The 16,076-nt window shown below is 43.3% G+C and overlaps 2 protein-coding genes across 7 annotated transcripts in view; one reads left to right on the top strand and one right to left on the bottom strand.

Moving 5' to 3' along the window:
* The window catches only part of GPBP1L1 (GC-rich promoter binding protein 1 like 1), a 45,479-nt gene extending 35,535 nt beyond the window's left edge, over nucleotides 1-9,944 (bottom strand). For all 4 annotated transcript variants that reach the window (XM_030573969.1, XM_030573972.1, XM_030573973.1 and 1 more), the window contains exon 1: nucleotides 9,860-9,944. The gene's annotated coding sequence lies outside the window, so the exon portion shown is untranslated. The remainder of the gene's footprint in view (nucleotides 1-9,859) is intronic.
* A 1,840-nt stretch (nucleotides 9,945-11,784) lies between these two features.
* On the top strand, nucleotides 11,785-15,501 carry TMEM69 (transmembrane protein 69). 3 transcript variants are annotated; one of them, XM_030571561.1, is made up of 3 exons: nucleotides 11,785-11,873; nucleotides 12,763-12,827; nucleotides 14,318-15,501. In XM_030571561.1, the coding sequence occupies exons 2-3, from the start codon at nucleotides 12,783-12,785 to the stop codon at nucleotides 15,041-15,043; spliced, it is 771 nt and encodes a 256-aa protein (XP_030427421.1). In that variant the 5' UTR covers nucleotides 11,785-11,873; nucleotides 12,763-12,782; the 3' UTR covers nucleotides 15,044-15,501. The 3 variants fall into 3 exon arrangements, with proteins under 3 accessions (XP_030427421.1, XP_030427423.1, XP_030427424.1); XM_030571563.1 differs by lacking the exon at nucleotides 11,785-11,873 and adding an exon at nucleotides 11,906-11,994; XM_030571564.1 differs by lacking the exon at nucleotides 11,785-11,873 and adding an exon at nucleotides 12,021-12,118.
* Nucleotides 15,502-16,076: the final 575 nt, after the last annotated feature.

Below are 16,076 nucleotides of genomic sequence, written 5' to 3'. Positions count from 1 at the left end.
CACCAGACACTACACAGCCATCATCTCTTATAACATGGATTAAACTATTTTAAAAAAGCCTTAATACTTAAAAATATTCGAAGTGCCCTTCTATTTTGAAGAGTGACTAAAAATAGCATTGCAGGGTTCCATGATGACCTCCATATGAAATGTACTTACTTCACAACAAGACATTTCCTTTTATGATTGCTATACTTGAAAGATTTCAATTTGAGTTTGCATTTTCATGCATCATCACAGTAATGTTTTGCCAGGACAAATGTTTTCAGCTGGGTTGCAAAAGTGTATACAGGTTTCATAGAATCATAAAACCATAGGGATAGAAAGGACCGCAAGGGTCATCTAATCTTACCCCTTTCCAAGGTGCAGGACTTGTTGAGTCTAAACCATCCAAGACAGATGGCTATCCAGCCTCCTTTTAAAAACCTTCAGTGAAGGCACTTCCACGACCTCTCTAGGCAGTCTGTTCTATTGTCCCACTGTTCTTACAGTTTGGAAGTTTTTTTCTTAGATTTAATTTAAATCCGTTATGCTGTAGTTTGAACCCACTGCCTCTTGTCCTGCCCTCTGTGGCAAGAGAACAATTTTTCTTCATATTTTATAGCAACCTTCCAAGTATTTGAAGATCGCTATCATGCCCCCCTTTAATCTCTTTTCCAAACCTAATATACACAGTTTCTTCAGCCTTTGCTTATATGGCTTGCAATTCCATCCCTTTGACCATCTTTGTCATTCATCTCTGAATCCTTTCCAGTTTCTCTACTTCCCTTCTACACATTGGTGACCAAAATTGGACATAGTACTCCAGATAAGGCCTAACAAGCACTGAATAGAGTGGTACTATTGCCCGTTGTCACTTGCAATTTTAGGTTGCATTAACAGAGGCATAGCATGCATTTGCTTTTTTTGCAGCGCCATCACAGTTGACTTGTGTTGAGGTTGTGATCCACCACAACTTCCAGATCCTTCTCAGCAGTGCTGCTGCCAAGCCAGTTACCCCCGTTCTGTATTTACGCATTTGCTTTTTCTTCCCTAAGTGGAGTACCTTACATTTGTCTTTACTAAATTATATTTTATCTATAGCCCAGTTCTCCAATTTATCAAGATCACTTTGAATTTTAGCTCTATTCTCCGAAGTATTTGCAACCCCCCAGCTTTGTCTCATCTGCAAATTTGACCAGTATGCTCTCTATTCCTACACCAAGGTCATTAAAAAAATATTGAGCACCAGCAGACCCAGAACATATCCCTGTGGAACCCCACTCAAAACCTTTTTCTAATCTTACATCATTCCAAATAATGGTTACTCATTATTTGCTGCTGTTTAACCAATTATGTATCCACTTAATGGCAGTTCCGCCAAACATGCATTTCTTCAGCTTACTTATGAGAATGTTATATGCGACTGTGTCACAAGGACTGCTAAAGTCCAGGTATATTAGGTCCACTTCATTCCTCTTATCCACCAAGCCAGTTATCTTGTCAAAGGAGGACATCAAGCTGATTTGGCATAATTTGTTCTCAGTAAATCCATGTTGGCTGCTGGTGATTAACCATTCATGCTCCAGGTATTCACAAATTGAATGTTTTATACATTGTTCTAGTACAGTGGTTCCCAAACTTTTTCCATCACTTGTGCAGGAAAAGCCCCTGGCAGGCCAGGCCGGTTTGTTTACCTGCCATGTCTGCAGCTCCCGCTGGCAGCAGTTCGCTGCTCCAGGCCAATGGGAGCTGCTGGAAGCAGAGGCCAGTAAGTCCCTCAGCCCATGCCGCTTCAAGGAGCTCCCATTGGCCTGGAGCAGCGAACCACAGTCACTGGAAGCCGCGATCGGTCAAACCTGCAGACACAGCAAGTAAACAAACCAGCCCAGCCCGCCAGGGGCTTTCCCTGCACAAGCCGAGGAACAAGTTTGGGAACCACTGTTCTAGTAGCTTCCCAGTATCAAGGTCAGGCTGACTGATATATAGTTCCCCAGCTTCTCCTTTTTAAAGATTGGTTCTACTTTCTGCAGTCTTCCAGGACCTGTCCTGTCTTCCATGAGTCTGCAATCATCATCAGTGGCTCTGGGATTTCTTCAGCTAATTCCTTCAGCACCGTCGCGTGAATATCATCAGGCCCCACTGACTTGAATTTGTTCAAATAAGTCAGAAGATCTCTGATGTGTTCTTTATTAATCCTGATCTGCATCTCGTCCCCTTTATTGTCTGTGGTAACTTTGCTCGTTGTCTGGTCACGTGTTATTTAACGTGAAAAGACTAAAGCAAAGTAAGCACTGGGCAGCTCTGCCTTCCTATAATTTTCCATTACCAGTTTACCTACTCCACTGATCAGCAGGCCTGCATCATCCCTGATTTTTCTTTTTTGTCAGAGATATTTATAGAACCCCTTGTTGTCTCTAACATTTTTTGCCAGGTGCAACTCATTCTTCACCTCGGCTTTCCTGATTTCATTCCTACATATATGACACTATTCCCATGTATATTTCCTTGGTGACATGTCCCTCCTTCCATTTCCTGTAGGTATCCCTTTTGGCTTTTAGATAGATAAAAATCTCCTTGTGCAGGAACATGGGCCTCCTGTGGCTCTCATCTTTCCTTTCTTCTGCATAGGAATAGCTTGATGTTGAACATCTAATATATATCTTTGAGGAACTGCTAGCACCCTTTGATTCCTTTTTTTCCTAACTGGAGTTCCCATGGGACCTTGCCTACTATTTCTCTGAGTTGGTTTTAATCTGCCTTTCTAAAGTCCAGTGTCCTTGTTTTGCTGTTCTTGTCTCCTCCTTTTCTTAGGATCTTGAATTCTATCAGATCATGATCACTTCCTGACCATCTTCCTCATGTTCATATTTACCCCTGTTTGTCTATTTTGGATCTGGTGTTGACCATCTCCTTGTTATTTCCACAACTTTCTAAAACAAAAAGTTCTCTCTCTCTACACATGCTAGGAAAGTGCAGGACACATTATGTTTTGCTGTAACAGTCTTCCAAAAGATATCAGGGAAGATAAAATCCCCTTATTAATAATAGCTCATGTTAGAGATTTAATTTATGAAGAGCTTGGTTGATCACAAGGAGGAATAGACTCCAGCTCAACCTCTTATCTGTATTTTCTTTGCAGCCAACCTTTTTCAGTTATTGAATAAAGTCTATTCATTAGGTTTTTTTTAAAAACACTTTTCAGACCAAAAAAAAACCTCTCATACATTTAATTCCTCCTCATCAAGAATGAATACCACATGTAGTCATAAGAATGTTTCCCCTCCTCTATTAGGCACTGCTAAAGGACTTGAGATTCATCCAGTGTATTTAGCAAAGTAATGGGTTCAACCTGGAATCCAATCTATCTTCAGGCAAAAAAGTTTGCTACCAGTATTTTCCAGTCTCAACAAGAGAATAAGACTATGTAGAGTACTTACCTCCTTGCTATACCTCCTCAAAAGTTTACCACCGAAACACACCTTCCCCTTTCATGCTGCTCTCTACCAATCAATCTTAGCCACATACAAGTTTGTAACCTTTGTTTTTATATAAAGTAATATAACCATAAACTTAACCCCAGTTTTGTATATATTACAGGCCTTACTATGAAAGACATGACTAGTACAACCAGTAGAGTAGCTATTGAGGCAACATGTAGGCATTTTGAGCGGAAACAAGCCAAAACTTATGAAACTTTAATTAGCTTGTTTGTAGTTGTCTGTATTTTAAACCACATGAAACACAGTCCAGGCCAAAACGATAACTTTTAGTTTCAGTTTAAATTAGCTCAATTGTCTAGCCACATCTTCAATCCACCTTCCCTGATGAGCTACTGCTGCCAGTATTGCTTCTGTATTTGCAAAAACAACCTTGTTTCCCAATGTTGAACTCTACCATAAACCTTTTCAGTAGATTCTGTTTCTTACAAGAGCACAGGACAGCGGATGCAGATGTCCTGGAAAGATCTGTACACTGGCACTGCTCACAAGGCCTGTGGTATTGTGCCACAAAGACCATAATGTAAAACTGCCAGTACTACTTGCCTTCTTCCCCCACAACTTTACCATATGACCAGACCTCACAAACCAACTATCAGAATACCAGACACACGTCTATTAAATAAAGCAGTATGTCCAACAATTTAAAGGTGGTGACACCCAAGAGCCAGAAAATTCAATATGTTTTTAAGCTTTTGTCAATTTGAGGGTTTTTTTTTCCAAATTAACTATAGAAATAAATTTCTGTTGAAAAGCAGTAAACCAGCTATTTAAAAAGAGTATTAATCGTGTAACAAATACAACTAGTTGGGAAGCATTATTCACAGATATTAAAAAAAAGCCCAATGAAAAAGTAGCTACCCATCTACTTGTTTTGGGGGTTTCACCCTCTAAAATACCTCAACACAATAAGTTTTGAAGCTGCTTGTGGAAAAACTCTTCCAACAATTCTAGTTTGCAAAGCCTCCAAAATAAATGCCTTGTACCGCCAAAAGTAATACTAAAAAGTTCTCTGTTCAGTCCCAGAGGAAGATGCATAGTTCCCTAAAGATCTAAAACAATTATTATTCCATGTTACTTAACAGTTTGATGGATTTTATGTTTTAAATTCAAGATACTTTTCAAAAACATGTAACCTTTATTTGCACTTGAAAGACAGAAAATGCAACATTTTAAAAACCACAGATCTCCATAGTTTAACATGCAGCACCACAAAACTATGTTTGAGTTTAAATGCATTGTTTTAATAATCAGCCATCACTGATGTTCTTATATTTAAGTAGTATTGTGTCAGACAGACTACAAGATGCTCAACAAAGACCAAGTTTTCTATTATATTCTCTAAAAAAATTAGTATTGTCAATCTTCAGTAAATAATAATTGTTTAAGAAATTAACTTACTTGGAAAAAATACATACATCTCAACTGAACTATACAGCTCCAATAGCTCGAGTCACATACAATTCACTAAAAAAGTGTGTCTGTGTGTACACACACAATTCTTGTCCAAGGTTTATTCCTTATAAGAAAGGAAAACCGCTACTGTGATACCATTTGCAATTGTTATACCATCAAAACATCCCAAAGAAGCCTGTGAGGAACAGTAGAGTTGACTGAATACCACAGTTGAAGAGGTTCAATGTGAAAGCTCTTTTAAAATAGGCCATTCTCAAGTAATTAAATTACTAACAGGAGTCACCAGATTTATTATTTTACCCACACACACAAAAATCACAAGACTTAAATTCTCCAAACTCCTTTATACTCTCACATTGGAATTATCTTGCCTTAAAAAAACCCTCAACTTTATACAAACACCTATAGCCCATTCATCACCTCTTGCATTCATTTTTCAGACAGCTCCATATTTACTCAAAAACATTATTTATAAAAGACTTAATTTAAACCTCTTAGGCCTCATCTAAGATAGGTAACTAACTGTTACTAAAAATGGCTTTCGGCATCAGTCTTCCTGAACCAGTATTAAACTGCTGAAGCGCTACCAGAGGTAGAACAAAAGCATTTTGATACCATTTCAGGAAATAAGATTTATATTTGTCCAGAATGGTGTTTAAAATTTTGTAATACTGTTTTGGAACTTTTGCTAATGACTATTCTCTGCAATAGTTCCTTTCCTAGCACTAACTGGAATTCTGAAGCACAAAAACATTTTATTTATAAAACAAAGTTGACCTTACACTGGAATTACCCTCTTAAATATAAGTCCTTTTCACAACTGGAACTGGGAAGATTGTTACTTTCATTTTGCTTCATTATAGGTCAGTTCCACTACATATCGTATTTGTATTGCTCCTTGTTTATCACTAAAGACATCTGCATGAGAGCAGGATTTATTTTTTTAAATCCATTTGTTCCCATTATATATTTTGCATCTGAAGTCCTGACATAGCATAAATGGCATAACCATGGTGGAAACACTTATCAAACATGATTAGGACTACAAAGCAGGGCAGACACTAAAAGGTTAGGTCCCGTTTTCCAACAAGTAACAGTAGTAATAGACCATTAACTGTTTCTTAGAAGATTTTTCAAAGCTCTCACTGCAGCACCAGCTACTGTTTTCACTACCAGCAATTTTGGGGGCAGGGAGAGGGAGAAGAGATGTTCCTCTGAAGCCAGGGCTGTTTCTTCATCTAAGGCCATGTCTACATCTAAAATTTTGCAGCGCTGGTTGTTACAGCTGTATTAGTACAGCTGTATAGGGCCAGCGCTGCAGAGTGGCCACACTTACAGCAACCAGCGCTGCAAGTGGTGTTAGATGTGGCCACACTGCAGCACTGTTGGGCGGCTTCAAGGGGGGTTCGGGGAACGCGAGAGCAAACCAGGGAAGGAGACCAGCTTCGCCGCGGTTTGCTCTCTCGGTCCCGGAACCACCCTGCAAAACGCAGGGAAGGAGACCTGCTTGCTCGGGGTTCGGGGAACGCGAGAGCAAACTGGGGAAGGAGACCATCTTGATTACTAGAGGCTTCCTCAGGTATGCTGGGATACCTGCTTATTCCATGGAGGTCAAGAAAAGCGCTGGTAAGTGTCTACACTTGATCCTCTACACCAGAGACAAAACGGGAGTACGGCCAGCGCTGCAAACAGGGAGTTGCAGCGCTGGTGGTGCCCTGCAGATGTGTACACCTCCTAAGTTGCAGCGCTGTAACCCCCTCACCAGCGCTGCAACTTTGTGATGTAGACAAGCCCTTACATTACTCTGGGTAGAATTACTGCACTATACCTGTTCCTCTTTTGGCTCAGGCCCTGGGATTTTGGAATACCAGGTCCCCTGGCCAGAGCAGTATAGAGAACTTTACTGGAATGCGAACCTTATTCACTCAAGAGATAACATTTTTTCTCTCTCAACACATGAACAACACACAATACCTATCTTCATAGTCAACTAGCATTTTTAGGAGCATGTGAAACTCTAACACAGCTCAGCTCATCTCTTCAGTTCTCTTTTCTGTTTTCTCATCTCAAATATTTTTTGCATCGTTTCCCCACATCTTTTTGCTCTCACTCCCAACTTCACTAGTCTTTAGAACACTTAATGTTGCTGGCATAATTTTGTTAACTGCAACTTTACTGGGTAGAGGGACCTATACTGCCATGTTCATATGAAAAGGAGCTTGAAGAAATTGACCATTTATTTCAGACTATCAGTATTTGATAATTAGAACGTGCCTACACACAAACTTGCACTCAGGTGACTAATGGTCATTTTAAAACAGATCTAGACTGATGCAAGTGCTTGTATGGACAGTCTTCAATCAGTTTAAAAACTGCTTATATCAACTTAGTTTGAGAAATTTCCTTTCAGATTTAAGCTAAATATAAGCCATTTTTAAAACCGATTTAAGAACGTCCATTCAGAGGCTTGCCCAAATTTAAACTTGTTTAAAAAACTTTTAGTTAAACTAATGCAAGGCTTTATGGTAACAACCTTTCAACACAAGGTATTTTTCAATCCCTGCTGTGAAAGGCATTAATAGTCTATTCTTCCTAGTGCGTTTATCCCACAAGAACAATCACCTAAAATTCATACTGAAAATTACACATTTTCTACAATATTTAGAAGAAAATGACTAACCAAAGGCAACTGAAGTTGCTATCTTGTAGATGAAGGAAAAACATTGATCTATTTTCAATCCATACACTGCTTTGCTTTAAAGAAGTAAATATAATTAAAAACACTATTATTAATTGCAATACAGATAGCTCAGTGGTTTGAGTATTAGCCTTCAAAACCCAGGGCTGTGAGTTCAATCCTTAAAGGGGCCATTTATGGATCTGGGGCAAAAATCTGTCTGGGGATTGGTCCTGCTTTGAGAAGGGCATTGGACTAGATCAGTGGAGCTCAAACTTTTTTATTTATTTTATTGGCAACCCCTTTCACATCACAAGCCTCTAAGTGCAACCCCTCCCCCTTATAAATTATAACACTTTTATATATATTTAACACCATTATAAATGCTAGAGGCAAGGAGGGTTTGGGGTGGAGGTTGACAGCTTGCAACCCCACATGTAATGACCTCAAGACCCTCTGAGGGGTCCCAACCCCCTAGTTTGAGAACCCCTGGACTAGATGACCTCCTGAGGTCTCTTCCAACCCTGATATTGTATGAAAAACTCTGTAGTACCTTTAGGAATTGCTATGCAAACTAATTTCCTGCCAGTACAGTAGTTTGCAAAACAAAGCAAAGCATATGTAACATGAATACTACTTTCCTTCTTCAAAAGCCACAGAAGCATCTGACAAAAAAAAATCCTAGAAAAACAGCAGAAACAACTGGAAAGCATCAAAAATTATAAATCAAAATTCAGTTCACCTGGATTATTAGCAAACATGTTACATTTTTTAACCCAGAATTTTTTTTAAAAAGTGACCTCTCTCTGCATCACTAATTTTAGAACCAGTTTTACTTCTAACCAGTTGAAACTTAGTATTCTCTAATGCAGAGCAACCAAAATGCTGCAACTTTGCTGATTATAAAGATAACTTTTACTGCAATTATATCTCATTTTGAGTTTGTCTCGCATCCGAGCCTCAGGTGTCTGAGCTCTGAGAACTGGGTATGTGCACCAATAATCAGTGTTTCTCACTGAAGTTGATTAGTGTAATAAACATCAAAACACCACTTTTAAACTGGAAATTCTAATGGCAAAACGGTTTCACTGTTTTCATTAGCCTTGACACTTCCCTTCTAGACTTAAATTTTTATTCACATTGCAACCATCCACGGAATGTTCAAAAAGCCACTGGCCTATTCATGACAAGGACAATGTTTGAAACAATATTAATTTCAGCTGGCTTCAAATAGCACCAAGGGATCCCAGAGTACCTGATGGTGAGAGAAACAGAAAAAACAAACTTTGCTTGTAGAATATAAACCAAGTCCAGGAGGCTGTAGGAAACTTTCAAGGTAAACAAAAACTTTGCTGGGAGTTACCGCATATCTGCTTTTATCAAACAAGGAGGCCCCTACAGATACTTTGCTGTCCTGCAAGTGAGAGCTGCTTGCTACACTATGATTAGCCTTCCCCCTGCCTGATCAGTCATTTTTTCAAGAACCTATAAGACAGCCTGCTTGTCCCAGATCAGCCCCTCTCCAAACGCTCACACTGAAATGTTTTGGGATCAAATGAAAGAGAAAATAGCGTCAAATTACTCATTGTCCAGCACCCCTCCCTCACCCTCCTTTCCAGGGCATCCCCACAGCCCCCACAATTCCTACCTCCCCCAGGACAGAGACCCCATTCCTGCCCCTACCATCCCCCAGCCAAGAGCCTGCCCTGCAATACTGCCCCTCTCCCCCGAACCCCCATCTCCCTGGCTGCGCCTTCAGCCTTTCTAAAACCCAGGGTCCCCCCCGTACAGCCCTCTGCCCCCCCCACTCTGACCCCGAGCCCTGCCCCCCCCGCCTACTGCCCCGAGCCCTGCCCCCCCCGGCCTACTGCCCCGTACGGCCCCGAGCCCTGCCCCCCCCGGCCTGCTCCCCCGTACGGTCCCGAGCCCCGCCCCCTCACACCGCGGCCCCGAACCCCGCCCCCCCCGGTCTGCTCCCCCGTATGGCCCCGAGCCCTGCCCCCCCCGGCCTGCTCCCCTGAGCCCTGCCCCCCCCGTCTGCTCCCCCGTACGGCCCCGAGCCCCGCCCCCTCACACCGCGGCCCAGTACGCCCCCCAGCCCTGCCCTCGCACCCCCCCGTGACCCCGAGCCCCGCCGCCCCACGGCGCTGAGGCAGCAAGGCCCCGAGCCCGCAGCACAGGCCGGGCTCGGTGGGAGCGGCCCGGCGGCTCCGGGTGCGGTGCCGGGGCTGGCTGCTCCCCGCAGCCCCGAGGGAGAGGCCCGTCCCCCGCGGGGCCCCGCACTCACCGGCCAGGCCCCTCGCTGCCTCCCGCGGCCCCACAACCATAACAAAGCTCTGCCCAAAATGGCGGCCGGCCGGGGGGCGGGGCGGGCGCGTGGGGACACACCCACCTGGCGCGGTCTGGCCGCGCGCCGCTCCCGGCCCGGCGCGGGGGCTGCCAGCGGGATGCTCCGTGGGCGCCACGGCGCGTGCTCGACGGACGGGCGCGCGCGCGCTCGCGCGAATACGGCTCTCTCCAGTGTCTACCTCGGCCCCTCCGTGCGCGCGCCCGCCCGTACTGCCTCGGACACCTCCCCGCCCCCCCACCTTCTCCAGGCGGCGCGCGCTCCCGCTCCGTTTGTGTCTCTCATGGGGGGTGGTCGGATTGCTCCCCCCGCGAGACTCCAAGTTCCAGGATGCACTGCGCCACCTGCCTCACCCTTTGTGAGGGGGCCACAATCGTAGTGCATGCTGGGATTTGTAGTCCCTTCTCTGCTGCGGCCGCCTCCTTCCCTTTCAAGTGAAAGCCTCAACCCCTCTGGAAGGAAGCAAAGTACGGTAATCCTAGAAAGCAAGCATGTGCCCCTCCCCTCCGCCACAGCAGCGAGGAGATTCAGATAGTGACAGAGCAGACAGGCAGGCGAAGGCTTTGTGTATAAATCAATCCTTCCTTCCTGTTCAACAGATATTTCCTCAATGAGCCAGGGAGTCAGCAGAACTATAACTTGCAGCAGAAATAACTGGGGGAAGGCACAGCAATGGCTTTACATTCAGCAAGAGAAGCTTCACAGTCAACCCAGCAGCAGAGAAATTATGCCCCAGAGAGACTTCCAGTTGCAGGGCAAGAAGGAGGATTCCTCAGCTGCTGGAATAATGCTTAGTGCTATTTACGTCTAACATGTTCTGCAAACCTTAGCTAATCTTCACAGAAACCACTGGAAAGCGATCAGGCCCAGCAAGCAATAGACATTCAGTATAACTGTTGCAGAAAAAGATACAGAAAAATGACCTCACAATTGGTGGTAGCTCCCACTGCCAGCCCTGAAAGAGGCATAAATACAAGACACACAAATACATTAACTTGAAGAAGAGCTTGGCGTAGCTGGAAAGCTTGTCTCTCTCACCCACAGCAGTTGGTCCAATAAAAGATACCACCTCACCCACTTTATCTTTCATTAACTACTTAGTCAATGTCTGGGTAGCACTTTGAACATGAAAAGCATGTGTGCTAATTGTTACTGTAGCTACACTGCAAAGCTGGTGCTTGAGAACTGTATCTAAGTGCATTCTGATTACTCAGAACTGCTTGCAGTTTTAATTTAAATAAATGAGACTAGAGAACTTGGGTGTTAGCTTGGGCAGCACCCTCCCAGGGAATCCAGGCTCTGATCTTGCACCCATGCAAGTGATTTATCCAGTCCCTTGATTATTATTGGGGGGGAGGGGGGCTGATTCATGCTTTTTGACTGTACTGATGGTCTACATGCACTCAGATACTATCAGGGCTGGAAGGGAGCTCAGGAAGTCATTTAGTCCAACCCCCTACTCAAAGCAGGACCAAGCCCCAGATCCCTAAAGAGCCCCCTCAAGGATTGAACTCACAAGCCTGGTTTTAGCAGGTCAATGGCCAAACCACTGACCTAACCCTCCTCATCAATGGAAATACTTACATTAGCTAAGTAATGGCCAGCACAACCGTCAGGACTCGCCTTGTCCATCAGTGAGATACACTGTTGTACTTTTTTTTTAATGTAAATTCTCCTCCCTTTAGAATTGATGCCTTTTAACCCTGTCACTCCCACCCTCAGCACTGTTGAAACACTCGGGGCAAGGGGAGAGAAGTAAAGCGACAAGCCCTCGACGGGCAGCTGGTCTCGCTGGTCCGCAGCCAGAGCGGAACTAGAGCGGGTAGCGCATGTTCTGGGCCGGGGCTTTACAGCCGGCGCACAGGGGGAGCCAAGCGCCTTCCGCCGGATGCTGCGTCCCTCCCCATCCGCTGCTGCTGCGCGTGGCCTTGCTCCCCGTGCCCCCCTTGGGAGGGTGAGTGGGCCCGGAGAGGGCCGCGGGCGGGGGTGGGCTGCAGCAGGGGTTGATTGCCTGGAGCTCTCTGCAGGGGGTGTTTGCACAGCGGCTGGTGCAAGGAAACTGACCCAGACCATCGGTATCTGTTACTGTTAATTACAACAGAGCAGGGGGCTTCCGGGGGTCAGTTCCCACCTCTGCCACAGGCTTTCTCTGGGCAAATGGCTTAGTCACTCCCTATGGCTGTGCTGGCTAGTCAGATTGTAAACTCTTCGTTTTACAACGCGGGCCCCTTGGTTGAGGCTTCTAGAGGCTTTTAATACAGTGGACCCACTTAAAATTATTTGTTATCACAGTAATCTCTGTTTTTTCTTTTTTTAAAAAGGAACAGTGGTAATATTACCTAGAAACTGCCAACCTTTAGAGGAATTTTTTGGTAGGATTAGTGGATTCAATTTGGGGCTGGGAGACAGAATTCTATTCAAGCTCTATCATCAACCAGCTCAATGATTTGACAAACCATTTATACTTTGTCAGTTTCCCCATCTGTAAAATGGAGCTATTTACCTACTTCAGGGACACCTTGAGATATAATTCAGCCCTGATTTGGCACTAAAATGCATTACAAGTTAATGACTTCAGCTTGTAAAGTGACTTGAAAACAAAATGTCCTGTAAAAGTTCAATATAATTAATTGGCTATAGGAGTACAGCAAATATGTTATTAGCTGTACAGTGACAAAACCAAAGATGCGTAGTCCTGATCTGCTGCTTCTTATAAAACAAAATGGTCAATAGGGAAAACAGATTGTAGTAACTTATACTGACACATGCTCTAAACTTGGATATTCTACCTAGTATAGGCTGTCACTAAGTTGATTTTCCTAACGTTTTTTTTCATCCTTTAGGGCCTTCTGCTAAGACAAACATGTTTCACCTTGTACAGCGATGTTGTTCCCACATACCTTTAAAAGTAAGTTTCTAATGTGTTATCTAATTGATCCTGAAATAGCTTTCAAAACAAAACCAAACAGGAGGCAAAGCATCTTGGGTATAAAATGCAGTTGGCCCATAGTTTACAACAGACTGAGGTTTAATTTTATATTTATTCTTTTCCAAAGGAACTTTTCTAATGTTTAAAAAGTACAGAATTGTAAACCATTTTTTCCCTGATTCTTGCCGGGCATCATTGAACGGCAGCTCAGCCACATGGCTTTATCACAGGCTTACTGATATATTTTGTCACTGGTATTGGATAGCTGTTAAAATTAAAGAGCCAAGTCCTCCCTTCAGTTGTGTCTCTGTATCCATACTGAAATCAGTGGGGTTTAATGGGTGTGCCTATGGACAGAACTTAAGTGTACAGTCTGCATCATATATGCACCACAAAATTCCTCTTCACTGGAACAATAATATCATGGTGATGATAGTCTCCACATTCTCAGGTCACAATCTGCAAAGTATTTTTTAGAAGGTGTGTAGCTGCTCCCTTTTGATTGATTATAAAGAAGTCAGAAAGGCATTGTGTTTTTTGTGCTTTTTCCTCAGCAACTTCAGGGAATGTCAGTTTTTGCAAGAGGGCCTCAGGGCAATAACAGGGGTGTTTATTGTGAGCTCTAACACCTTAATTGCTAAGGTGAAGGTGCTTAATCCTAACACAGACTTTCTTTATCCAAAATCTTAAGTCAATTAAACTTAACCAGGTGTTTCAAAACAAGTTTTTAAAGTGACAACTAATCCTTTTCCCTTTCACTTACTCTCTTGTGTTGGCTCTAATGATATCTATCATTGCACTAGTTCCCTACTCATCATAGAAACTTCTGCTCTAAGGTGGGCTTTAACTTCTAGTGTGAAAACACAAGCAAGGAAGTAGCTGGAGGAAACCTTTCAGGTCTTCTTTATTCACCCTAAAGCAGCAAAAAGAACACAAGCACAGATAATCTCTTTACAGGTCATGGCCATGTCAGACACGGGAGGAAAGCAGCTATTTCTGTAACCTCTGTGTAATGTTTGCTACTTTTTGTTTTAGAAAGTAGTGAAAAAGCCAACTTCTCATAAAAGCAGCAGTGCCCTTTAAGTCAGGGGTTCCTCAAACTGGGAGTTGGGACCCCTCAGGGGGTCATGAGGTTATGTTGGGGGGGGCGCTGTCATAAGCTGTCAGCCTCCATCCCGAACCCCACTTTGCCTCCAGCATTTATAATGGTGTTAAATATATAAAAAAGTGTGTTTAATTTATAAGGGGGGGTCGCACTCAGAGGCCTGCTGTGTGAAAGGGGTCACCAGTACAAAAGTTGGAGAATCACTGCTTTAAGTGAAGGTGGGGGGGGAAATCTTTATGAACCTATGAACATACTAGACAGTAGATTTCCACGGATGGGCTTAGTTTTATATAGGGTATAACTAATCATCTCTCCAGGCTAAGAAGAGCTTGTCAGATGCTCTTAATAGGTTTTGTAATTGCAGCTCCAGAAGTTGACCCTTCGCAGACTACTACAGTATGGAAGGAATAAGACCACTTGTCCTTCTCCTCTCAGTCTCCCTCTGCAAAGAGTTCTTTCCCATCCGTCGAGACCTCAGCTCCTCAGCCAGGCCTCAGCCTGTGTAACCAAGGCCCAGGGATTCCATTGCTCCCTCCGCTGCTTAAAGAAAAGGAAACCAAAAGATCCTGAACCCCAGCTGGGGCTTCTGCGCCATGATATGAGGTCACTCAAGGACTCACCAAAGCCTGCCTTTTACCTGGGCCTTGCAGGGTTGATTCCATTTGTTTCAGTGCCACTGATTATGGCTGTCCAACAGACCTACTACCCCGAATTGGCATTTGCTCAAATGACATATGGGGCCACTATAGTCTCTTTTCTAGGAGGAGTCAGGTGGGGATTTGCTCTCCCAGAAAGTAGCCCAGCCACTCCTGATTGGATGAACTTAGGGAACAGTATAGTTCCCCCTTTATTGGCCTGGTTTGCCATACTTTTTAAAGAGGACCTCACTCAAGCTGCAATCATGGTGATAATTGGCTTCGGGGTAGCATTGCATTATGACCTTGCTCTTCTTCCTACTTATCCCAGCTGGTTTAAAGCCCTAAGGGTATTACTAACAGTGGTGGCAGTATTTTCATTGGTAGCCACCTTGGGACTTATGGATGTTTATCCAGAGAAGCAGCTAAGTAACAGTGCAAGTAAAAGTAAATGAAAGTGAAACATAAACCACCACCGATTTTTTTTTCCCATGTCAAGCCACTGCAGAGTTTTGTACGAAGTTCTAATAGGAGTAAAATAAACTGCTTGGCTTCTCCATGCTTCCAGGACTACATCCATGAGTGGAAATCAGAAAACAGCAGCTTGCAAGATGCTTACTTTGGGAGTAACCATTTTCCAAGCAAGTTAAGCAGAGAGGATTTATATACACACATTATTCACTCTCTCTAGATTGTTTTCAAGGCAGGTATGCATCTTCCCTTATTTGTACAGCAAGAGCTCAATCCTGCCTGAGATCTTTGGGTACTACTGTAATATACATTTAAATGTTTGGGGATAGATTGAACTCATGTATTATGAGGAATAATCATTAAAACAAGGATGGGTCAAGAGGCTTAATTATAAGGTGTGTCAAGTTCTGCAATGAAAGGAATAAAGTTGTTTTTGTAAACAGTAGAAGCCTTTTGTCTGAAAACCATAGGATGAAAGCACTTCTTGTTCCCACTGAAAATGGAACAATGCCTGCACTATACTTAAGTTTGTAGATAAGTAGAAGATTCATGATGTGCAAGGTTATTATATGTACAGCTGCTTTTTTTTGGTTTGTAAATACCACACATACACCCCTAGGACAAGATTCTTCCCTGACCCAAATTCTAGTGACAAGAAAATATACACTAAACATGGTAAATGATTTAGGAGTTGGTCACTAAACACCACATATAGGTAAGTTTGGTTTGTCATGTCAAGCTTGAGATTAGTGTTTATCTAAAGAGTGTCTGAGATGCTAAGAGCACCCCAAGTCCAAATGGCACACTGTCATGATATTTATGCAAAAGATGGCATGTAATATCTTTGAAAAACTAATAATGCACTGATCATTAATATTCTTGCATGATATATGTATGGTCAACCCCCAGAGAACTTTACAGCTATTTCTAGAATGTGACTAAAATGTGTTTAAACGAGGCATGGCAGGGCAGCTGATAAACAAGTTTTCTCCAGCCAAAGGAAACAGGCCAATGCCT

This window comes from Gopherus evgoodei, chromosome 8 (assembly GCF_007399415.2).
Source record: "Gopherus evgoodei ecotype Sinaloan lineage chromosome 8, rGopEvg1_v1.p, whole genome shotgun sequence".
Lineage (NCBI taxonomy): Eukaryota > Metazoa > Chordata > Testudines > Testudinidae > Gopherus > Gopherus evgoodei.
This window is presented reverse-complemented; position numbering and strand designations above follow the sequence as displayed.